Genomic DNA, 26,773 nt, shown 5'->3' on the forward strand with positions numbered 1-26,773 from the left:
AATGCAATCAAACAAATAATTACTTTACTTTTAATAAGCTTTTTAGATGATATAATTGTTTCAGGATGAATCAATGGTAGAGAATAAAAGGGAAACTGATAGAGGGTATAACGTGAAGTCATAGTTTAAAATCATGTCATGGTAAGCAATAAGAAAAGTGAAAAATGACATGTCCAAGAGAATTGGAATGGGACATACCCAAAGCTTCACACATGCATCAATGACAACTGGAATCAGGCAGATAAAAATGGTTATGGCAGACTGATCAACTTCAAGACCATAATGCTCAACAATTATCTCCAAAAGAGTNAAGTCAACTAGTGACGCTTCATTTCTTGGAAAATATTCGATACCCTTGGGGATAACCTTGGAAGAAATTTAAACAGCTGCACCATGAAAACAATCAAATAATATGAGAATTAGCTCAGGTACTAAACCGTCAAATGAGAGCTATGGTACATAAGAGAGGATGCTCACAAGCAACTAACCCGAATATAATGAAATTTCATCTAAATGTCAATCAAGGTGAAGGAGAAATTAGAAACTTGCGAATCAAATATGAATTGTAAAGATCCAATTTGACAAATACAGCATATTGGGTTGCAACAACATAGATAAAGAAGCATATATGTATTAAAGCTGAGGTATAAAAATTTTATTGTAAAGAGGTTTGCGATACAGCAATCAGACTAAATTGCTATTGGAGAAACATTTTCATGAGCTGGATAGCGAAATGCTATTTCTCTAATTGGTTAGGCAAGCAAAGGGAGGGGGCCTTTGTTGAACTCTATAAGGAGATTTGAGTTTAAGTCTGTTGTACACAAAAGTTTTTATTTGAATATGGAGATATGCGAAGGTAGACAATATGTAAGGATATCCCCATAACCCCAAAATTTAGAGAGTTTCCAGCGTCTGAGAACAGAAATAAGTGCACGCTATATTAATACAAATGCAATCAAACAAATAATTACTTTACTTTTAATAAGCTTTTTAGATGATATAATTGTTTCAGGATGAATCAATGGTAGAGAATAAAAGGGAAACTGATAGAGGGTATAACATGAAGTCATAGTTTAAAGTCATGTCATGGTAAGCAATAAGAAAAGTGAAAAATGACATGTCCAAGAGAATTGGAATGGGACATACCCAAAGCTTCACACATGCATCAATGACAACTGGAATCAGGCAGATAAAAATGGTTATGGCAGACTGATCAACTTCAAGACCATAATGCTCAACAATTATCTCCAAAAGAGTCTGCCAACCAGACTCCGAATGATATCTGCAAGTAGACAACCCGTTATGTCATTTTTCAGCAGCTGGGGATAAAATATTTCAGTTTTGTTCGCTATAACAGTAAACATGAAACTATTCCACAGGTGATACCAACTGAAGACACATCAATGTAAGCCAACTTGCAATAAATGAGTATAGTAACATAAATTAACAATAAGAACGTGCTAATAAGTAGATTTCAGAAAAAGGGAAAATTACCCTAAAAAAATGTCTGTGATAAGAATAATTAAAAATGCCTTTCCAGTATCTGAAATATTGTTTATAATTTTATAACCTGTAAATCTCAGCAAAGCCACCTGCAAAATGGGGAAAGAAAGACAAGATAAGAAGTGTTAAAGAAAGAACAATACACTTCCAGCTGAGTTCAAAGTACTAATGATTACCTACATGTGTTTATGCAAAAGCCTGATTAGATGTTCTTGTGTACTACAAGAAGTGCTTAATCAAAAGCATATGTACATGTTATCTAACACAAGAAGGCAATGTCCATTTGGCAGCTACATAACATCATTGGAAGTTCATAATGTGTAACAATAGTTCTAGTGATTTTTAGCACACAAGATGGTTAACATTTATTGTCAACAAAAATTTAAGAACACAGATATTTTGTTGCTCCAACAGACCCTTACAACCATCAGGAAATATGGCCTGGTAAGAAGCATCTGATATCAGGATACACTTAAAAGTGTTGTTTCCTTTTCTAATGCTGATAACCATGAACATGATGGTCACCCCATGATCACAGTGTTGGAGCCCATGGTGTCCATTCACCAACATCACACAAAATCCACTCCCAAAAACACAGATCCAGATATAACCCAAAATTAAAACCCAAACCAGTACGTTCTGGATATCTAGTCCATAGACTATATCATTATTTTTCTTGAATACAGTTCAGTCTCACATTTTAAAAAATACTAATAAGATCAGTTTTTACAAGAAAACACTTGTACTTCTCAAGCTTAAAGAGTATGAATTAATGGAGACATAAACTGACTTTAAAAAATTAAATTGGATTTAGGGAGGATATTAGGACATTTTGACTGGGGACTAGGAACACTGAAGTTTTATGACTTTTAGGTTCTGTTTTATTATTTATCTTGGATCTCCATAATTTTTATATGGTCAAAATTATCCACACATGATTTTGCATAAACAAGAAAATCATGATATAGAAAGGAACACTGAAGTTTTATATGACTTTTGTTTTTTTATTTTATTACAAACAAGAAAATCAATTATATAAAAAGAATAATGATTTACAAGTTTACCATAATTTACAAATGTACGATGATTTTGAGAAAAATGACATAAATTTATTCTGATACTATTTTAAGTAACCACTTCACCCAAATGTTCAACCTAACAGGTAAAGTTTAAGCAATAGTATTAAGCTCTCTAAAACTGTACAGTGCAAACTAGGGCAGGTGCATTCAACAATGAAGACACTAGTGACCTATGATAAATCATGCTGGTGATGTTTCTCACAATGATGATAAAAAAAAATAAAAAAATCTGTACAAATGATAAAATGTATCAGAAAAGAGTAAATGGTAACTCACTTTACTCTGATTGAAGTATAAAAGAATGAATAATGAGACCCCAAATACCATATCCGACCATATATTGGCAAAAGCTCTACGATTCTCCAACCTCCATTCATCTCGCAACTCTAAACTGTTGAAGCAGTAACCAAGAAACTCATAAGAAAAGCACTTACTAGTTTATGTGTTTACATAAGAAAAAATAGGTAAAGAATCTGTACAAATCTAGGACAGTTTGGATGTGTGCTTACAAGAGTAATAATGTATGCCATAATCAGTATTTATAGTAGCTTACGTATTTCAAGTGGATACTTGCTCTTTCTTCCTTTTTTCCAGTCATATTGTGGATTCCTTTCTTTTCAGAAGATATACTACTTAGGAGTAGAAATATATTTAAGTTTCCTTTAATCTCTTTTTTTTCTTTTTTCTTTTTTTTTAGCATCTAGCATGTAAGTTTTCTTATTCTTCTAATACTAACACCAAAGTTAAAAAAAAAAAAATGTAATCCTTTTTTGTTGGAACTCCGTGGATTTGCCTCTGTTTCCACTCTTCCACTTTCCAAACTTCACCAGTTACCATTTAATGGGACAAAGAAAGAAGGGAAACTAATAGGTATCTATATTTCATTCATATGCAGCTTTCTGACCAAAACAGTGGGCAAATTATTTTTTCTTGATAAGAAACAGAAATAAGACTTTACTAATGAAAGAAATTACATCTTAGTTCAAGTGAAACAAAGGGCCGTGGTAAGAAAATAGAAAGAGAAAAACACTGCACAACAGTTAAGAGGTACTTAATTGTGGACTATTCATATATTGGAACAATTTCTAGCCAGAGCATACAAGTAACAAATTTTTCATAAAAATCGATACCTGCAACCACAATTGATCAGCCTATGGCTTTAACTAGCTAGGAAAAAGGTAAATCTCTTCAATAATATATCTCTTTGTTTAAGAAAAAATTATGATGATCAATCTCTAATGTAATTGAATAGTCTAGAAGGCCAAAATCCATCCAAATTTACGTAGTGTTACTATGACAAAATCATAGAATTTTATCAGTTTAAGTTTTCACATTTCAAGTGAACAAAAACATTTCACCACCCACTCTACAATAAGCTTTTAACTTTCTTTATCCTTGAGTAGTTCCTGGTAGCTAACATCAGTCTTCTTTTTGTCATAACAACTATATTTAGAGGAAAGGAAATGAGATTGTAAGCTACATGCTAGCGAAAAAGAGTGCAAAGGGGTATTAACTTACGCTTTATGTCTTAACTCCCACCAAACCTCCTCATCAGAAAGAGGAGGAGACTTGCCAATCTCAACCTCAAGCCGGAATCTTGCTTTCTGAACATTTAATTCCTTGACCATTTCAAGCTTTTGATATCTTTTCACATCGAGCATCTGAGCTGCAAGTGGTACACTCTTCACATATCTGTTGACAACATAATGGTTTTAGTTGGAAAGTCAGAGCTATACTCATCACCATTAGCAGACACAATAAATTACCTCTAAAGTTTTAATAAATCTAAAGCAACCACACCCAGAAAAGGCATCTATAGTATATTTGCACAAGAAAAGCACCTTCAATTAATTCTGTTTATTATATTTATAGAATGATTAAGAAATCCACTATTTCTTTATATTGTCATGGTCTTTTAGCACTTAAACTATATCAAATTGATTGGAAATTAAAAAATCTAACTGAAATGGTGCTCAAAAGTAAAATATTTTTATATAAGAAAACTTGTGTTTAGTATTGAAGTAATGATAAACTCCATGAGTCTTAAATTTTGGAATGCATTTCTGGTATTTGAAGGATATTTTACTAGTGGTATTAATGCAAACTGAGTATTACAATAATTTTATACCAGAGCATAATCATAACAACTTCTGCAAACTGCCGTTGCATATGCTAATTGTAGTCAAGTTGGAGGGTAATTCAGTTTATCCAAGTCTAGTGGTTGGTATAAGTGTAAAATGAATGTATCCATGGCTATTTAATTTGAAGTTGGTGTTGCCAGTTAAATCGGAGTCATAACGTAAATGAAGTAAGAAATAAAGAAACACTCACTTCTTCAAAAATTTTCTCAGTTATGATAGACTTAAAATGAATCAAGGATTTCTTATTCCAAATCTGAAGAATATCCAAATATCTATCTGCATGAAGCATGATTCTACCAATTGTTTCATTCTTTACTCTTCTAGGTTCGAGTAAGCCTCAGTTTTCAAAAGAAAACATTTTGCTTGTAGTTGATTAGTATGCAACTTCCAAATGGGATGGTGTGTTATCCAATATGTTTATCATTTGCTTGCTACAAAGAAAATCTAGTGACTATCAAAGGGAGATTGATAATATGCACTTCTCCTCGAGGAAACTAGTAACTCTGAAATTGTGACTACCAATTGAAATTCTCTAATGTAGGCTACAGCTTCAGTACGAAATTAAATGGTGGCAAAGTTTTAATTTGCTTCACACATTTACTAGTTCAGGTTCCAGCAATCTTCAACAGGCTAGGTGTCGGACCCTTGATTAAAAAGTTCTGTGACACTAGGCCTGGTTGACTATGAAAGTTCGAAATAAATATTTTCCCTAATGAAGTTGAATTGCTAACTGAACCAACATTGTGAGGTGGTCTGAACATAACAGTTTAAAAAAAAAATATATTTCTCTTTTCTAAGTGTTTTCAATATTTGCATTTTTCAATTTCTATTTTCTATCTTTTTCAACAGTACAGCCCAACAAATATATACACGCACTACAATTACATATATACCCTTGACTACATATATACATGGTTTCCAACACTCCTCCTCAAGCTAGAGCATATATATCTATTATGCCCAGTCTGTTACAAATATAGGTTACTCTTTTGCCAACTAGAGACTTCGTAAAGATGTCAGTTAGTTGTTCTCCTGTTCTAACATGATTAGTAGTAATTAGCTTTTGTTCAAGTTTCTCTCGCACAAAATGACAATCCATTTTTATATGCTTAATCCGCTCGTGAAAGACTAAATTGTTTGCTATATGTATAACTGCTTGGTTGTCACACCACAAGTCCATAGCCCCTAAATCACCAAACCCAATTTCTTTAAGAAGATGTCTTGTCCATATAAGCTCACAAGTAACTTGTGCTATAGCTCGATACTAGGACTCTGCACTTGATGTAGCTACAACTGGTTGTTTCTTACTTTTCCAAGAGATAAGATTTCCTCCAACAAAAACACAAAACCCAGTCACAGACCATCTATCCACATAGGATCCTGCCCAATCTAGATATAAAAATCCTTCTACCTTATTATGACCGTGATCACTGTAAAGAATCTCATGTCCAGGGACTCCTTTTAGATACTTCAAAATATGAAGGACTGCATTCCAATGAGATGTCCTAAGAGATGACATAAATTGATTCACCACACTCACTGAAAAAACAATATCTGGACGGGTTACTGTAAGGTTGTTCAACTTTCCAACTATTCGTCTGTATTTCTCTGGATCACTAAACATCTTTCCATCCTCAGCATTCAATCTCATATTAGGAGCCATAGGAGTGTCACAAGGCTTGGCCTCAATTAGGCCCATTTCAGTCAACAAATCTAACACATGCGTTAAGAGAGGAAAATCCCTTTCTTACTCCGAGAAACCTCGACTCCTAGAAAATACCTTAAAGTGCCCAAATCTTTTGTGTGAAATTTGGAAGCCAAAAAGTTTTTCAAACTCTGAATGCCAACATCATCACTGCCAGTGATTACAGTGTCATCAACATAAACAACCAAAAGAATGATGTTAGAACTAGATTGCTTATAAAAGACAGAATGATCATAAGCCTCCCAAACTAAGCTCGTGTAGATTGTTTTAAGCCATATAAATATTTCCTCAGTTTGCATACCTTTCTTGACTCCCCCTGAGCAACAAACCCCGAAGGTTCCTCCATGTAAACCTCTCAAGAAGATCACCATGTAAAAAGGCATTTTTTATGTCAAGTTGATGAATAGGCCACCTATATGAAGCTGCAAGTGAGATGAATAGCTGGACATAGGTCATTTTAGCCACTAGGGAGAATGTCTCAGAGTAATCAATACCATACGTCTGGGCATAATCCTTAGCAAACAACCAAGTTTTCAACTGAGCCACAGACCCATTGGGATTAGCCTTCACTATGAAAACCCATTTGCACCCAATGACCTTTTTATTTTCAGGTAAATCCGTTAAAACCCATGTATCATTATGCTCTAGAGCCAACATCTCTTCTTCCATAGCCCTTCGCCACCCATCATGAGTAATTGCTTCAGACATAACGCTGGGAATAGACACAGAGTCTAAAGAGGCAATAAAAGACTTGGAAGACAAAGACAAAGAGTGATAGGAAACAAATGAGGAGATAGATTGGTACAAGAGCACTTACCTTTACGAAGAGCAATGGGAAGATCAAGGTCAAGGGTAGGAGGAATCAGATCTGAGGGCGAGACAGTCGATAGAGGCAGTGGATCATATGTTGATACAAGTGCCTCATGGTGCTGGTGAACCCTGCGAGAGTATACCTGGGTGATAGGAGGACAAGATGGTAAAAGACTATAATGGGTAATGTTGTAAACAAGAAAATCACCAGGGGGTGCTTCAAGAGAGGTAGATGGAATGGAAGATTCAACATATGGAGTGGTTTCAAAAAAGGAAACATCAGCTGAGACAAGGTACTTACCTAGGCAGGAGAAAATCAACGATAACCCTTCTGATATCGGAAATAACCCAAGAATATGCACTTGAGAGATCTAGGTTCTAATTTGGAGACATGGGGTCTAACATCTTGAACAAAGCACGTGCACCCAAATACTTTAGGAGGAAGAGAGAATAAAGGCTGAGATAAAAAAAAGATGGAGTATGGGATTTGACCACCCAAAACAGATGAAGACATGCGATTGATCAAGTGACACGCAGTAGAGACAACATCTGCCTAAAATTCTGTAGAGACTTTCATGTGAAAGAGGAGAGTACGAGCAACTTCTAATAAATGACGATTTTTGCGTTCAACAACCCCATTTTGTTGAGGTGTAGATACACATAAAGATTGATGAATAATACCTCTAGTAGACAAAAAGAAGGAGAAAGGTGCAGAAAAGTATTCTTTGACATTATCACTTCTGAAAATTTTAATAAATGAAGTAAATTAATTTTGTATTTCAGCATAAAAGGTACAAAATATGGAGAATAATTCAAAACGATTTTTCATAAAGTACAACCAAGTCACACGTGAAAAATCATCCACAAAAGTAACAAAGTATCGATATCCAGACTTAGACAACATAGGGCAAGGACTCTAAACATTAGAGTATATAACATCAAAAGGGGTTGTGACTCTTTTGTTTATCCTAGGGCTATAGGACACTCGATGGTGTTTCCTAAACTGACACGCCTCACACTCAAGTTGTGACGTTGACCCTACACTAGAACACAGCTTTTTCAAAATGGGAAGGGGAGGATGACCAAGGCGACCATGTAATATGGATAGAGATGAATCACTGGTACACGCAACAAGTTGAGGGACTGGAGTCGAAACATCATCGAGCATATACAGGCCACCTGATACATGACCCCTACCAATAATCTGCCTCGTCCCAAGATTCTGAAATATACAATGAGTAGGAAAAAAATAAACACAACAGTTGAATGCATTAGTAATTTGACTAACAAATAATAGGTTAAAGGGAAAATGAGGAAGACACAAAACAGAGGAGAGAGACATAGATTTGGTGAGATGGGCGATACCACATCCAATAATAGGTGCAGTAGACCCATTAGCTAAGGTAAAGAAGACAAATCGGAAGAAGGTGAAAATGAGAAGAGAATACCTGTATCGCCCATCATATGGTGAATAGCACCAAAATCAATGATTCAGTTACTATTAGAAGTGGACAAACATGCTGTAGGATTACTTAACTGGGTTAATGTAGTGGTGGTTGATGGGATGGATGACTAGGAGCTAGAATGCTGAGTGAGGCGAGCATATTCAGCTCCAAAGTTAGTAACCTGTGATAGGGTTGATAAGAGACCATCTTGAGTTGCAACATGAGCAAACTTCTAAGTACCTTGCATATTCGGGGGCTTCCCATGGAGCTTCCAACAATTCTTCTTTACATGACCCCCAACACCACAGTGATAGCAAATACGAAGGCCATTACCACGATTGTTTCTAGTATCACGACTTACCCCTTTGTTGCCTTTGCCATTACTAGGCTTCATGCTAGGTAGGGCCGCATGATCTACATTAAGATCCTTAAGGATTTCTTTGTCCTTAGAAACTCCTTGATCTTCACCCTTACTAACTCTGAGAAGTCGAGCAAAGACATCTGTAAGAGAGGGAAGTGTCTCGCTGGTAAGAAGCTGTGTACGAGCTATCTCGTATTCTGGTCTCAACCTAGCCAGAAAACATTGCACTACCACTTGTTCTTCTTGTGCTTGCATCATCTTCACATCAGTAGGGACAGGAAACATAGCCCTTTTTTCTTCAAAGGCTTGTTTTATCTCTATGTAATATTCGAGCAACGTTTTCTCTTGCATATTTGCCCGGTAGATCTTCAATAACAATTTATGGGCATGAGACAAGTCTTGTTTACTAGCATACAAGAACTCTAGATACTCCCATAACTCTTTAACGGTATCACAATGACTAGTCACATCATCCGCGGACGAATCGAGAGTGTTTTAAATCTGATTGAAGAGCTTATCATCTTCCATGAGCCATTTTTTTTCAAGTTTTACTATCACTTTTTGTTTCCTTAGGTGGATCCTCGATTAAATGGTCTCCCATGTCAATGTTGGACACATATCGTCGGATAATCCATTTCCATTGAATATAATTCATTTCTCCCAATAACTTCTGATCAGTGATTTTGGTGTAGGAAGTGACAATTTCAGTCACCATCTTCTTACCGTCCTCTGCCATATTGTCTAGCAATTGACAGGGTCAAATACCTCCCAACTCCACAGATTCACAACAACCTCAACACCAAACAACCCAAGCAAACACAAATGCACCCCAATCTTAAACAACCAGAAAGAAACCAACCACTTTCTTGTAAAAGGAATCACTGGGAACAACAGAGAAGAGAGAAACCAGAGGAGAGATTGTTGGCCACCGGAAAGAGCAAAGAAATCATGTCGTCGAAGGAAGCAAAGGGATTGCGTCGCTGGAAAGTCGAGATGAACAGAGAGAAACCATAGAAAAAATCGCCGGAATGAGCAGAAGAAAGGGACAAGTTAACTAGAATAGAACCAGCATTCGTCGGAAAGGGAGAGGCTGAGAGCAGAAGTCGCCAGAAAGGGAGAAACCAAGAACAGACGTCGCCGGAGATAACAAAGGAGGCCGAGGGTTCGTCGGACAGATTCAAACGTCGTTGGAGAGTGAGAAACCATGAACAGAAGGTTCGTCGGAATCGTCGGCGGCCGGAAAACAGAAACGTAGAAACGAGTTTTAGGGTTTAGTCCGGCTCTGATATCATGTTTTCAATATTTGCATTTTTCAATTTCTATTTTCAATCTTTTTCAACAATACAACCTAACAAATATATACACACACTATTATTACATATATACCCTTGACTACATATATACATAGTTTCCAACACTAAGGTGCACTGAACATAACTCTAGAATAGCTTTTTACATTGGAAAAAAAAAAAAAAAAAAGGCACTAAGCTACATCGTAGCTTCAAAATTTCTACAAATTATTAACGATTAAAATTTCAAAGCATCCAGATTAATAAAAAAAATAAAATAAAATAAAATATGAAAAGAAATGGAAGACACAAAGGAGCCGAAAGAGTCACCCGAACCAAGATCTAGAAGCAAACATTCATCAAAAGTCTGGCTGAATTCACCACACTTTTTGCTACAAAATAGCAATATTGTCAACCAAGCTTTTGGGATCTATATTTACCAAGAAACATACTATATTATTTCTCTCTAATACAGTGTAATGCATCAGTTCTTCATTCATTATCGTCCTTCTAACATGATTTTGCCATTTATATTTCTTTTGAAGCTTGAAAACTAAAGCCCATTACTAAAACTAAAATATTGATGAATCTAAAAGGGGTCAAGTCCAGTAGATAAATGAGTATTCAGAAACAATGTCCAAAACACCAACAAAAACAGTGATAAAGGATGCTCTGGAACTCATTCCCTCTGTAATATTCTAGCAAAATAATTGTACAGGTGGCTGCGAAAGTGAGATTAATCAATAGAACTAAAAGACTTAGCTTTTGTTATTTATGGCCGGGATCCTACTTAGCTGTTTCAAGTTTGGAGATATTTAGAGGGAAATCGGAAACATTGTGTGACAATTAAGGGGATAAACTTATTCATAAAATTTCTAAATTATTACTGGCATCAACAAAAAAGTACGTTGTGCAGTAAAAAGACAAATAGATAGAACCATTCAACTGTCTTATAACAGCAAAAAGAAAATTCTTATCCAAAATATTGTTCCACACAAACTAATAACACACAGAAATCAGGCAAGAGAATAGTTCTAATATTTTGTTAGAGGCATGATTACCGGCAAGTCACTTGAACTAGACTATTCTGTTCAATGATTACCTGTCTAAAAAAGGCATGAGAACATAGTCATGAACCACAAAGTCCAAGGCCCATGGAATAATTATCAGTACTGCCAAAAATTTAGCCTGAAACAGCAAGAACAAGTATGGCTTAGGTTCTTTAGTCATAATCTAGAATTAATTATTCAAAAAGTTATCATCAAAAGCAATATACAAATACAATAGTAAAACAACTACATGGTTGCGGTGAGTATTCAAATGATTCAAAGTCGAAAACATGAAATGCAATAAACAAAAATGGAGCAATTGAAAATGTTCATAAACACTTCCAATTACTAATTATTTGCTGTATTAGAATTATCCATGCCATGATGCTAATGGTGGAATATAACTTGAATTTGCAAGATTATAACACAACTACTCATAACAACTTACTGAATTCAAGGAGGCGTATCGAAAAATGCGGTCCTCATACAAAATATCATCCTCTTCTTTCCCAAAAACCAAGTTCCTCACAGACTCAACCAACCCCCTTTCAGGAAACAACTCACTGGGATCCAAACGCGCTTCGTCCTTCCCTTGCCAAACCCCATTACCCAAATCTTGATTCCAAGATTCATCAGCACCATTTCCATGATCATCCACAATCCAATCCTCCCACCTCCTACTCTCTTCATTCCTCATATCTTCTTGAGCTTCCCTCAACTCGATTATCGCCTCCGCCCGCCTCTTCCACGCCTCAAACTTCTCACTCTCTGATAACTCCTCATCACTAGAAACATCAGCCTCCTCTTCAAACATATCATTATCTTTCAAACCAAGCCAATTTCCATCATCATCAAAAAAGAACCTTTGCCACCAACTTTTATTTCTCTTGGAATGGTTATTATTGTTTTTAGCATTTGGGATAAACCCACAAAATCTTTGTTTCTTAGCACTCCATCGAATCGAAGAACAGGAGGAATTGTGCATGTAAAGAAAGTTTCTACAGTGGTTTGAGTTAATAAAGATAAAATTTTGACATAAGACCAATGAAGTGCTCATTGAGAACATGTAAATAGCAACCCCACATTTTTCAAGCCCTCAAGAAGTAAGTTGCTGATACAGTAAGCAGAAAAACGAAACCAACATTCTTGAATCAAAATCAGTTAAGAAATTAAGAGATGGTTCATGACAACCATAAACTTAAAGCAAGTAAGGAAACATGCAAAAGCTAAAAGAAGCAACTATAAGTGTTGGAGGAGAATAGCTGGAGTTTAGAGCTAACCTAAAGGGACGTGTTTGGACTGTAACTAAGAATTCCAGAGGGAAGTGGATAACGGGTTGGGAGCATTTTTTTTAATTTCATTTTTCTAATTTTCTCCCTATCCTTTGCTTCTATTTCAAATTTTGCCACTTCCTTCTAATATTTACCTTTTTGTTAACTTGATGACTCAAATTAATGGGACGTGGTCCCCGTTGTAGTTTCTAAACTCTAAAGTTCAACAGAGTTACCAATAATTTCTCGAGTTTTAATGGTGTTATAAAATTTGTTGCGCGAGAGTTTACCATAAGCTCGAAATCAGTGATAGTTTTGAGAAAGTGAAGCAGCGAACTAAGTTTGTTATGGTGAGTTAAATGGATAATTACCTCACAAATCATCATGTAATTTTGATTTAACGTGATTGAGTTAATCTTGTTGGATTAACTTCAAATGATTGAGCTATAATCTCTATAACCTCTCTATAAACAGTTATCAAATTTATGTATAAATACCCTAAAAAAATTCATTCCAAAAGGTTAACAATTTTAACGAGATTAAGCTTATTTTTATACTCAAAGTATTAAGATAACAAAAAATAAGACTTAAGTTTGAACTTGTAGAATCACTTTAAAATTGTTTATGTCATTTATTTGTTTCTCTTTGTTGATTTTAATTAATTATGCATGCATCCAATTTGATTCCATCAAAATCAATCGGTTTAGTTAGTTGTTGTGTATAAAGGTAACAACAAAATTAATTTTATAAAATGAAATATTTTCAAATAATTTTTGGTAATTTGAGGGGGATATTTTTTTTTTTGGTTTTTATGCCGACTGTGTGTATGACACTCACCAACAGCAGTCCAATGACATAGGTCGGCTCTCTATTTTTAAATTTTATTTCTTTTTAAAATTATAATTTACGTTAATAAATTATTGTTTTTAAATATTTATCAAAACTTTAAATAAATTTAATAATTATATTGAAAAAAAAGGTCACTTTTGTCATATATATACAATAACAATTTAAAAATCTTTTTTTTTTTTTTTTTTTTACATTTAACATTATCCGTTAGAAAATCAAAGCAATTTTGAATTAAGTTTACAATTTTTTCTTTTTTTTAAATTGATTAAACTTAAAACTGCAGATGGAATAATCTCAATAATATAATAATAAAGATATTGAGGGGTATTATAGTCTTACCGTGTAAAAAGGTTTAAAAACGATGACTGGGTTGGGGTTTTCGTTTTTCCTTGACAGAAATTAAAGGTTTTAGGCTACAAGGTTCCTCACACGCTGGCCCTATTGGAACAGTCTCTGAACCTCCTTCTTCCAACCAAGAGGAGCTGTCGTCTTCCACCACACAGTAATTTTCGTTTTGTTTCTTAAACTACGTCGTTCACCTGCTTCAGCCGTGTCACCAGCCTCGGCTGCCGCTAACGGTAATCTCTTTTATAAAGTTATTATCTATCGTTCACGAATCACGTTTTTTAATTGTTCCAGCAAATTCTTTATTTTAATTAATTTGTGACTAGATATAGTGTGGATTAGTGTCTCTATGTTTATCAGGAAGTAGATTTTATTATTCTTTTCTTGGTGCAAACTAAAATCCCTAATATCAACAACCATAAGATCTGACTTAGGTTTGGGAGATTTTAAGTGTTTACAAAAGAAGTCAGTGGTGGGAATGGTTGTTTCCAACAAGATGCAAAAGTCAGTAGTGGTGGCGGTGGACAGACTGTTTCACCAAAGAAGTATAAACGTTATGTCAAGCGGACTTCCAAGTTCATGGCTCACGATGAGCAACAATAATGCAACATTGGTGACGAGTGAGTATTAATCTCATCATATTTGTTATTCATTCTGTTGCTGAACTTGATTGAGTTCTAATGGTGTTATCATCTTGGGGTTTTGCAGGTTCAGTGGGATCCTTCTAGGCCATTGAGCAAGCGTAGAATTGGGTTGTTGCTGAAATTCTTAAGAAAGCACGAATCATGTACTGCCATCAGCAAATACTGCGCTGCTTCAAGTGACAAAATAAAGCTTCATCTTCAAACGTAATAAGGTAATTTAATACCTTGTCTTTGTTTTGTATTGAGATGTGAAACAGTAGTTTGTAAATAAATACACAAATGTTCTTGTGAAGTTGCGGTGTGAATCATTTGACTACATGGTTTATATTGGTTGTGAGCCGAGTTCTGTGAAGTTATCTGCATCTGTTATGTAATGTTCTGTCAAGTCATGTCTGAGTGATAGCAACCATGGTTTGTGTTAAATTTTGTGATTGATGTTTGGAGATCATGGTCATAGAATGCCCCTGGAGTGTGAGAAATTTGGTCTTATGTTGTTAGCCTTAAAAGCCCCAAGTTCGAATATAATTTCATTATACTATATGTTTCATTGAGAATTTTGACATGGACTGTTATAATTGGAAAATTGCACTCTCAATAGGAATGCTATGTAGAGAAAGAGCATGGAATTGTGGGACAGTGTCCGTCTCAATTGGTACAGATACATAGGAACGCTATGTAGAGAAGAGCATGGAATATGGGAAAATTTCTGAATATTCAATATTTGGTCCTTTAGATTTGTGTCTTCAAAAGTCGTGCTAGTCAGTTTTTATCACCTCACCATCTTGAAACTACCAATCATCTTATGGGTTTCATCTCTTTTGTACGAGGTATCATGGTATCTTTGTCTTGTTATTTAAAAGTGTTGTAGATGGCTCTTAGGATTATTTGACTTGAAATGGAAATCCTCTATCTCCTGTTCCAGTTGCTTTTCTGTCAAGTGCTTCATTATTTAACTGAAAGAACAGCTCATTAGTTGTTAGTTGTTGTGTCAACTTCAATACCAATTGCATTACCGATTGGTTTACTTTGGTTTACTAGCTTCGTGAAAAAATGCCAGGATGTTCTTTTGTGGTTTTGGAAACCTGTTTGGTTTCTGCTAAAAACTGACCTGGAACATGTACGTCTTAGTCTTCTTTGCCTTGGCACTAAATAAGAAAAGGTATCAAGTCAATACCCTTTTACTAATAATAGTAATCATTAAGATTATAAAGAATCATTATCAGTTTAAATCTTCCAAATATATTATTACTCTTATGCCCAAAGTATGAAAAAAGCTGAAATTGTGTGGGTTAATGCGAATCTCATATGATAATGAATTTGGTAGGCATTGTTATTGGGGGACAAACTTCTTATTGCTTGATTTGTTTGACTAATTTGTATATATTATGAATTGATAGAATAAGACAGTTAAAAAATTGCAACTCAGAAATTCTAGTATAGTAACTTTGAGAAATGAAGATAACAGTGTAGTATAGTGGGGATGCTGATTTGTCGTCTATGCCATGCTAAGTGAGGAGATAAACAAACTAGTTAACAGTATGTAAATGCTCCTGTAACAAGTGGCATAAAAGATTTTGGTGATGTAGGAATACTACTGCTTACAAATTGATTTCTATTTTTTTTTTTTTTTTTTAAATTTTTTGCTGTCAAAGCAGCAATGTAAATATAGTTGGGACTTTTAATTGCTGTAATGACCTGGTCAGTTTTACTCGGCCAGTAAAAGTTAGAATTATTCCCTTGCAGTTGGAGACCTATTCAGCTTCAGTAGATGTCACCCTGATATTGTTTTGCTTTATTTCAACAATGGACCATGCTATATTCGAGACATACAGGAGTGTGAAGACTTGGATGTCGATTGCAATTTCATGAATGGCTGTGAGCAGTAATGCATGCTGGGCTGATACTGAAAGAGTTAAGCTTCTGCTTCCATTTGTTTTGAATATGAATATTTTTGGACAGATGAACCTTTCAGTAGCTATGCGCTTAATAAAATGCGTTAATTTGTGCTGGAACTTCTTGTTAGTTCTTTGGAAAATATCTGTGCACAGATATTGTTTGTTTTATTAAAGTTAGTTTCAGTGACAATGAAGTTTGGTTCTTTTTCCCGTGCAAGTGGAACATCAGCATCCATGCTGGCCAATAATGTTCTGGTATATGGAAATAGCACTGTTGAGGCAAGTTAACTACGAAAAAAACCTCTCTACGATAGATGTACATGCATCCAATCAACATGAGGTTCTACATCAGTGTGTCTAACATATACTCAGTCCATGATTGATTGGTTATATATACAATCGTGTCTGAAATACTCTAACAAATAGACAATATGGCTGGAGCTGTCTGCAGCGGAGACTGCATCGTATAAGCCCACCTGCCTTGTTCTTTTCTTATTGAGTCAAATCAATTTAAAGATTTGTACATTGTGACATATCTCGATAGCACAGAAGATTCAGGGTATCTGCACATTGTTGCCATAACATATGTTCGTTCATGTAATAATCCAGCAGATGAATGTGGTTATGAAGTTTATGGTTAGTCTTAATAGACTTAAAGTGTAGGATTGGGGTCTGAGTAGGCTGTGAAAGAATTGTACGCATTAAGGATGAAATCTAATATAAAAACCCCAAATAATGTACAATGTACATTACTAGGAATTTACATGAAAATTCAGGTTTACCTTTAATCTTCTCAAGTCTGAACTGTTTGAGGAGACTTCGTATATAACACACAATGCCTTTTTAAAACGGGATGATAATACTGTCCTGTTTTTTTGGAGTATTTTTAAGGATCAAAATTTCTCCTTTGAAGATCTGTAACTAAATTTGTTATCAAGGTTAAGATGGATAATCATAAAACATAATATTGAAAAACAAATCTTAATCTCTTTATTATTAATGATCATGTATTAAAACACTAAAAACTAAAGTAAGTTCAAATATCAGGGAACTAATTCATTTTTTCACTTGGGGAAGTTTTTGAAAACAACTATTAGAAGGAAATAAGCTTTGAAGTGCTTTCTAAAATAAGAATAAATTTGATAAAGTACTTGCGTTTCATATAATTTTGTAAAAGAGATTTTACTCAAAAGACACTGTAAAATACCCCAAAAGTTATCACTTTTATGTCTGCTAACTGCACCAACCAATAAGTAATACTATATATACATCATTTTCATACAACATTTATCAACATTAGGTGGCAATAATGATGGCTAATTTAAAGTTAAAATTAAACTTTACCTAACAATCTTGCCACGTTATATTGTATGAGAAATATTGTATGGAAATGATGTATGTGTAGTATTATTTTTAAATTTTTATTAATTCTCTTGATCATGCTATTCAATAAATTAGACCTGAAACCTGATATGTTGTGAATCAGCCCATTATCGGTTTTGTATTCTATCAATTCTTATCATTTAAAAAATTAATGGGGTGATATCTATTGTTCAACTGATCAATAACAATATCAACTTGTTATAAACATTAGATTGGTTGTATAGCGAAATTAATTGATTTAACAGTTGATATTATGAATCAGGGGAGTGGAGGCACAATATAAATATTAAGTTGCCAGCAAAATTTGGGGTGCTATGAATACTCAATTGTCTTAGTCAATTCGCTGAATCGTAACATTTATTTAATCCCTTTACTCTCATGACACTCTCACCTCTTCTACACCAACCCAGTTACAACATTCAGCATAAAATCATACTTAACAAAGTGTGTTGGCAGCATTCTCAGGTCTGACTCTATAAGTTGATGTGCAAGCATTTCTGCAACAACCAATCTCCATGAATCTTACAAGCTTGAAAAAAGAGCTTAAAAGTTTTGTACTCGGTTTCATTGGCATCGTCCTCACAACCTCACAAGCATCTTTAATCTTCCCTGACTTCCCCAGAAGACAACATAGCAAGATAATGTTCCGAAGTTAATGATATTCTGGAATGTTTTAGATATTATTGAATATACTTGTCCCCTCCTCGTAAAGGCCAGAATGGTTGCAAGCTGATAAAATGGAGAGCAGTGTAATGGCATCCGGCTCTATCCCTCTCTTAGCATCTTGTGCAAAGAGCTGCAAAGCTTCTTCACCACAACCATGAAGGCCATAACTGTTGATTAATGTGCTCCATGACACGCAATCTTTGCAAGCCATTTCATGAAGATTAGATGCGAAGCCTCAAGACTACCGCACTTTGAATACATATTTATTAGTGCATTCCCTATAAAAACATCAGAATGTAATGCGTTTCGAAATAGCAATGGATTCCAAGTCCATGGCTCAGGAAGATGACTGGTGCAAGCAGAAATCATTGCAATAAAGTAACTGAGTTTGGCTCATGTCCTCACTCTCATCGCCTAAAAAGCTTCATAGCTTCATCACAATCCTCAATTCTTGAGTAGCCTGCAATAATTGAACTCCACATAACAACATCTTTAACTTCTGATCTTTCGAATATAATCCTGGCAGGAAGCAATGCCTCGCGCATTCACAATACTATGCTAAGAGCAGACGACAAACGATGATTCCAGTCAAAGCCATGACGATAAGCATACCCATGAATGGCTTTCCCATACTCATAAAAATCCAATTCAGTACAAGTTAGTAAGGCAACAAGTAATGTTACTCTGTTAGGTAACCCCTTCTCTCTGCATTGCTCTAAAGCAGTCAATCCCCATACCATAGTTTTGATTATCAATACATCCAGGATCATGGCAGGTCCAAGAGACCTCATTTTTAATTTCCGCTTGATCAAACACTCGAACGCAGTCATTAATACCACACTTGGAATACAAGTCTAAAAAAGCAGTTGACAAAAAAACAGACTCTTCAATTAGTCCATGAATATAACAAGAGCATGAAGTGCCTTCCCACAGTCAAGTCTCACTTTGGCACCAAGCGATTAAAACGCCCGCAATGAGTTCGGTTTTGGAACAAAACCACACAAGTACATTTGCTTAAGCATTTCAATGATAAAGTATAATACCCACTTTGGGTAAAACAATTTATGATGGAATTCCAAGAGATAATGTCTCGTGAGGCATTTTATCAAACACCAAGTACGCTGATTCAATTTTCGAATACTTTGACTACATTGTGATGAGAGAATTAGAAGTAACTTGGTCAGAATCAGAGCCTGATTGTGAGGCTAAGCAATGAAGTTGCAGGCCAAAGTGGAGGTGGAAGTGAGAGTGGGAACAAGCTTTAATACTGAAGGAAGAATGAAAGTGTTTGCATGAAGTCCTGTGAGGTGAAGCTGGTGTTTGTAGGATTGTAGTATTTGGTCATATAATTGTTTGACTCCAGTATTTGAATTTATTTTGATGGCTGAAATGGGAGGTGGGTGGGTTCTATGGTGGTTGTTAATTGTCGGATTGTATGGGCGATATGACTTTTGCTCTCAACATTGATTACATGTTGAAAAAGTTATAGGTTGGGGAATTTCAAAGGATCTTTTGTTAGTTGAGGGATGGTGTGCACTTGGATTGATGGTTTGTGGTATGGTAGTTGAAGATTCAAAGAAAGGGCTTGTTTTTGACAAAGGTTGGATGACACTATCTAAAACTGAACTTGCCTCAATTTCAAGTGTTTCAAGGAAAATAAATATGTCTAGAGATAGGGTTCTAAAATAAATAATATTAGACGAATGGAGACATCTCAAATCTGAAATTCAATCTATATATGGTTATTTTTGTTTTAACTTTGATAGAGAGAGTTGAGAGAAGTAAATTAGTTTTGAGCAAATGCGATCGAGAACAGTTCCTCCAAATCAAACAAAAAAAATTCTGATTTGAGCTCGAGAGTGAAGACGGAGGATTGTCACCGTTGATAGAGTGCATAGCCTGATCATAAAGGAGGCCGAGAATCGAACAGTCGATGTTGCATGCATAGTTACGTTGAGTTTATAAATTTTGGGAATAGGAGCAAAAGAATTTGGGGAGTTAGATTTTAACAGATGAAAGATATGATAATTTGAAAAAGAGTAGTGCAATTGGATCAATGATCCGGATCAAAACTTTTTTGGAAGGTAAATTAAATTTACCTAGTAGTAAAAATAAAATTATTTTCGGCTCCTAAACCCTACTTTTTTTTTTTAAGGAAATAATTTACACGTTGACATACGAAAGGATGAGAGATAAATAATTATACTTCAATGTTTCTAAGAATAGAGGTTGAAAAGTGGAATTAATTTATGTGAATAATTAAATTACTTTAAAAAAAAAATATAAAGTACCTGTTTTATCTCCCAAATCTCCCAAAGTTGCAAGTGTAATCCTTATTGCAATTACATGCTCTTTTCTGTCTTATCAACATCCTACAACACGCGTAGGGACATTTGGTGGGGGTATATGGGATTTACGGGGTGGGAATACGACCTATATTATTTGATTACCATATTTGGTTGTGAAGGAATTAAGATCGATTATATTCAAAAATAATAGTGGTACTATGTAATATGAAGGTAATTGAGTACTGATTTTATTAGGTATTGTAAGATTATTTGGGTAATCTTTTTTTTTTTTTTTTTTTTTTGTTACAATTCTATCATTTATTAATAAAATTTTAGGACAATAATACCCTTATTTTTAAATTTATTTACATGAATCTTGCTTTTACCATTTCACCCCAATTAATTAACTTTTGAGACAAAATTACCCTTGAAATCAAAACAAATTTCAACTTACCTAAGCCACCACCCCCACCCACCTGCTGCCGCTAGCCAAACCACTGTCGGCCTCCATGAGAAGTTGCCGGAAGTCACCAGGAGTCGTCGTGAGCAGCCCATCGTGACCGGGAGCAGATTTGGCCAAAAATGGCAAGATCTATTCTGGCCATTTCCGGCCAAATTGATGGGTCTGGCCGTCCTTTTCAGCCATCAATATTGCTAAAAATGGCCATATCGGGGCCTTTCAGTCACGATGGACTGCTCACGGTGACTTCTGGCGACTTCCGACGGTGGTTTGCAGTGGCGGCAGGGTAGTGGGGGCGAGTTTGTTATAAATTAAAGTTTTATATAAGCGGGGGTGTTTTAGCTAATTTTGAAATATTGGGGGTTAAAAAATTATTTAAAAATTAATAATAAAAATAATATTATATTAATATTTAAAAAGAGGGCAATTTAGTAATCTAAATAACATACCCACCAATTTATTCCTCCTAACCAAACATATTAATATAACATATCTACCAATTCATTCCAACTAACGAAACATATTTTTTTAAAGATTCCCAATAATCTTCAAGGTAATACAAGATTCCAGTAATCCAACATTCCCAGTAATCCAACATTCCCTAAACTAAACGCCCCCTAAGTGTAATCCCTTATTGTAAGTGTAAGAATTGTTTACAACACATTTTCATACAAAGGCACACCCTTTTATCTCATTTTTGCCAACAAATGAATATGCTAGTTCATATTGTAATAAAATAGCCATTGGACAAAAAATGTTGTTTGGATAAAATAGATAGAACTGGATAAAAAATATTTTATGTATATTGATCTAAATGTTGTATGGATAAAAAGAGAAAGCTGGATAATATATATATATTTTTTTTTTGTATATTGATCTTAATGTTGTGTTGGATAAAAAATTCATGATTATATATATCTATATATACAATATTATGTGTATAAAGTCTTGTATAGAATGAGTATGCCATGTCATTATGATAAAAGTCATTTTCTTTGTATTTGTTTAATAAAATTAGATTATATTAATTTTAAAAATGAACGAAAATATTAATATATTTATTGATCTCTATAGAGAATGTGACACATCCTTTTGCATAGATAGTCAAAAGTTATCTAGGCAATGAATGGTGGGCTACGAGCTATGCGTTGCTCCGCCACTGCATTATTCAAGTGTTCATATATTTATTGATCTCTATTCAGAGAATGTTCATAGATTTTGTACAAGAGATTTTTTTTTATCTATGTATAGCCAACTTAAAATTCGATTAAGCCAACCATTGTAATCCAAGTGTTCATATTTCATTTGATACGGTTTTATTTATTAATAAGTGTTAATTTTCGTGTTGGAAGGAAAGCATTATTCATTGTTCGATTTGGAAGAGAACTATGGAATCCAGAGAGCAAAATGCGATATTAGAAGCAATTTTCGGCAACAATGAAGATATTGTTTGAAATTGAATTTGGCATGAGTCAAGTGTATGTATAATAACTATCATATAATTAAATTAAAATATTGGATTTGTTCTTGGTAAGAAATCAAATAACAAATCCAATGTTTTAAAAATATGTCATTGGAATTTGATTTTCAGACTTAACGATGAGAGAGAGAATTAAATGAAATTTGAAATCATTCTCTCTCTCACTATTCAATCATTTTTTTACTTTTAATTTAACAAGGATAAATATGTCTTTGTATACATGGATCACCTTATAAAAAGTCAAATATATCTCTATTTTATCCCGATCAGTTGATCCAACAAGCATTTTTGTTATAATAATGTTATGGACACAGAAGTTTTACACTGAAATTTTGCACCGAATGACGTGTCACCTAAATAGATGCAACCATGTAGTACATTGACAAATATTCTGCGAATAAACGATCGTCCATCAAACATGGATGAACATCCATGATTATTGGACGGCCGTTCAATTTAAATGAACTCCTGTCCATAATTTAAATCAAAAAAATTTTAAAACAAAATTATGGACGCGGGCGTCCCTATTAGAAAAAAAAATTGTATGTTTACTTCCTGATTCATTTTTCATGATTGAAAAGCATAGGAAAGCCACACTGTTTCCTAAAAAGTTTTAAGTAAAGGATTTTTTAGAAACTTTTGTCTTGTAATTGAAAGTAACATATACTTTTCTATGTTTTGCAGTGATTGCAAATGGTCTTTGTAAGCAATTGTGCTTGAGAATGTTTCCGCAGTTATCTAAAGTTGATAATGTAGTTGAACCAAGCTATAGGTTGAAAGAGCCTGCTGAAGGTGCATTCGAAAATTTTGTGAAAAGGCCGAGTTCGAAGAGTGAGAATAGAGTTTATACCTTTTTAGCTCGAGGTCGTACATCATTTCCTACTAGGGATTGATTTTTGAGCCAATCTATGCTTCCAGCACTGATAATTATCCCGAGGAAAGCATTCACAATACTCTGGAACCTAGCGAGAGAGTTGCAAGGAGAGATTCATACTGGTCAAGTAAATGACATAGCAATCCTGCTGTGCCTAAGACAGTGATATATAAGTTGGTTGGTGATCTGTGTGTTATTTCTAAAATCAACATACAACCTTTCCATGACATCTACACCTCAAGTTTCAATTAGTGAAGCTTCATCATCGGTAGACAGCCATTTTGACACCGTTCCACCACGCTTCTTTGATTTTCTCGGGGTAGAAGCCACATGAAGTTAAGAAGGAATGAAAAGCCAAAAAAGGGTCATTCAAGGAATCATCAAAAGAAGACCTTAATATTGATGCACTTAATGATTGGTGATAAACCATTAGAGGTAAAAGAGAAAAGATTTTTGTTTCAGTTGGTGACAGTGCATTAAGCTTTTGTTTTTTTTTTTTTTTTTTTTAATAGGGATACTGGTCCATTTATTATGGACGGGCGTTCATTATTTTTGTTTATTTTTTTTTTAATTTAAACCATGGACTACAAAAGAATTGAAAAGGAGAGTATGCGAGAACTGATTCCTCTGTTTTTCATTGAGTATGATATAAACTGTACAACTATATAGAAAAGAGCGATTACAATGGATGCCTACATTTACGTGAATAATTAAAATTAAAAGATTACAGCTATACAATCTTATAACAGAAATGTAGGATCGAATCTTCCTCATTTGTTAGGCTCCTGATTTGTTGTTGAGAGTTCACCAAATCTGTTGCTATGATTTCAGTCATTACCGTTGCTGCATATCTCAATATTCAGATCTTCAATATCTTCAGCCTTTAATTCCATTACATTGACTTGATTCTCTACATGGATGGGTGTCAATTTTAGGTGAACGTCCGTTCATAGTAAATAGACTCCCGTCCATATGATATGGATGGAGTCCATTGTTTTTTTTGTATGGACAACAATCAATTTAAAATGAACGACTGTCAAATAATCATGAAGGCTCGTCTATATTTGATGGACGATCGTTCATTCACGGAATATTTGTTAATGTGTTACGTGATTGCGTCTACTCATGTGACACGTCGTTCAAAGCAAAATTTCATTGTAAAACTTCGGTGTCTGCAATATTATTATTTTTGTTAAGTATATAAATATACAACGTATGGTATTAGTTTCATCGAATTAGCCATCAACGTTCTAGTTTCTACTTGGCTTAGGTTTATTGAACGAGCAATAAATAAGGTACAAAAGCAACACAAAATATATATAAAATTAGAGTATTCGTATGTTTCAAAATGCGTGAGGATTAGTAATTAGCCTGGGGAAATTCGATGAAATTAATATCAAAATTGAAGTACCAATCAATAGAAAACAACTAATGATAGAGCAACCATCACGTATATAAAACAGTCTTGCAGCTAATTGTACAAACAATAATGCTACGGACACCGATATTTTTACACCGAAATCTTGTATCGGCCTATGTGTTCCATGATTCACACCAGCAAACCAGATACATTTCACGTTATTAAATTTTTTTCTGGTGAACGGCCGTTCATCAAATATGGATGACCGTTCACTTATATGGACTCCCGTCCATATTATATGGACAGAGGTCCATTTACTATAGACGGGTGTCCCCATTTAAAGGATGCCCGTCTATCAGTAAAATGGAATAATTTTTTTTTTATAAAAATTAGGAACAGTCGTTCATAGGTTATGGACGACTGTCTCTAAATATTGGACAGACGTTCATATTTTAATGGATGCCCGTCCATTAACAATTCTCTTTTTAAAAAATTAAAAAATATTTAGAGACGGTCGTCCATTAGTTATGGACGGCCGTCCCTTAATTTTGGATAAGCATCCGCAAATAAGGATGTCCGTCCATAATGTAAATATAAAAATTAAAAAAAACTTTGGACGCCGGTCGACAACTTATGAGCCAGCTCTGCAGCTTCTTCTGGAGATGCATCTTTAAGCAATCCATCCAAACCCAACTTCTGCAACTGATCTTTGTATTTGTCAAATTTGGATAGGCCATTGAGACGCTGCTCCTCCATCTCCTCCCACATCTGCATGCCCTTCTCCATGCTGTCCTCAGCCTTGTTATAAAGCTCCAGGACCTCCTGGGATGGCCCACTCTCTAAATCAATTTTGCTCCCAATTGCATGGTACCAGCAAAGCTTTGAAGATGGTACGCGAGAATCCATACTTGTTCTGGTTAACACTGCCTACGAGTGGGCAAACAATGAGTACATTAAGGCAGGAATCAGGTATGAAGAAGCTCTGAAGATGAAACCAGACTTCTATGAAGGTCTTCTGGCGCTTGGGCAACAACAGTTTGAGCAAGCAAAGCTTTGCTGGTACCATGCAATTGGGAGCAAGATTGATTTAGAGAGTGGGCCATCCCAGGAGGTCCTGGGGCTTTGATTTAGAGAGTGGGCCATCCCAAATTTGACAAATACAAAGATCAGTTGCAGAAATTGGGTTTGGATGGATTGCTTAAAGATGCATCTCCAGAAGAAGCTGCACAGCTGGCTCATCAGTTAAGTTGTAGACAGACGTCCCTTATTTGTAGATGTCTGTCCAAAATTAAGGGATGATCGTCCATAATTGATGAACGACCGTCCTTAACCTATGAACGGTCGTCCCTAATTTTTATAATAAAAAAATTATTCTATTTTACTGATGAATGGGCGTCCTTTAAATGGGGACACCCGTCTGTAGTAAATGGACCCCTGTCCATATAATATGAATGAGAGTCCATGTAAGTGAACAGCCTGGTGTGAATCACGGGACACATAAGCCGGTACAAGATTTCGGTGTAAAAATACTGATGTCCGTAACATTATTGAACATATTTATAAGCTTTGTAAGTTACTCAAATAGTTTGGGTGTCTAGTAGTAGTTGGGGACAAAAAGAAAAGGGCATAATATTGACTTATATGCATCAACTTTACATTAAACAATTGTACTGTAGTTAAAACCATAGAACTTGTATGAACACATCTTATTCAAGGAATAACGCATCGGAAAGTCCTTATTTAAATGTAACATTTTACTATTTTAGCGTTAATGCATCAAAACCTAGTTAACAATCCCGAACTGATGTGCCACTCCCCATTTGAAATAAAATTTTTAGTGTTTATCTAATCACAATTATGCATACATATAAAAGTT

The 26,773-nt window shown here is 34.8% G+C and overlaps 1 protein-coding gene and 1 pseudogene across 1 annotated transcript; one reads left to right on the plus strand and one right to left on the minus strand.

Annotated features, from left to right (window-relative positions):
• Positions 1 to 317: 317 nt before the first annotated feature.
• Positions 318 to 12,439, minus strand: LOC116122654 (chloroplast envelope membrane protein-like). The gene is made up of 7 exons (XM_031408482.1): positions 11,831 to 12,439; positions 11,436 to 11,521; positions 4,101 to 4,274; positions 2,859 to 2,973; positions 1,495 to 1,592; positions 1,147 to 1,282; positions 318 to 386 (listed from the first exon to the last, which is right to left on the minus strand). The coding sequence occupies exons 1-7, from the start codon at positions 12,437 to 12,439 to the stop codon at positions 318 to 320; spliced, it is 1,287 nt and encodes a 428-aa protein (XP_031264342.1).
• A 573-nt stretch (positions 12,440 to 13,012) lies between these two features.
• On the plus strand, positions 13,013 to 14,671 carry LOC116122615 (annotated as a pseudogene).
• Positions 14,672 to 26,773: the final 12,102 nt, after the last annotated feature.

Source organism: Pistacia vera, unplaced genomic scaffold, assembly GCF_008641045.1.
Source record: "Pistacia vera cultivar Batoury unplaced genomic scaffold, PisVer_v2 Contig136, whole genome shotgun sequence".
Taxonomy (NCBI): Eukaryota; Viridiplantae; Streptophyta; class Magnoliopsida; order Sapindales; family Anacardiaceae; genus Pistacia; species Pistacia vera.

Bases quoted from the DNA above. Each gene is read 5' to 3' on its own strand.
- LOC116122654 (XM_031408482.1), bottom strand. From the start codon at position 12,439: ATGAGCACTTCATTGGTCTTATGTCAAAATTTTATCTTTATTAACTCA. The intron at 1,283-1,494 runs GTAATTTTCCCT...GTCTACTTGCAG, and splicing joins ATCACAGACATTTTTTTAGG to ATATCATTCGGAGTCTGGTT. The intron at 387-1,146 runs GTATGTCCCATT...TTCATGGTGCAG, and splicing joins ATGCATGTGTGAAGCTTTGG to CTGTTTAAATTTCTTCCAAG.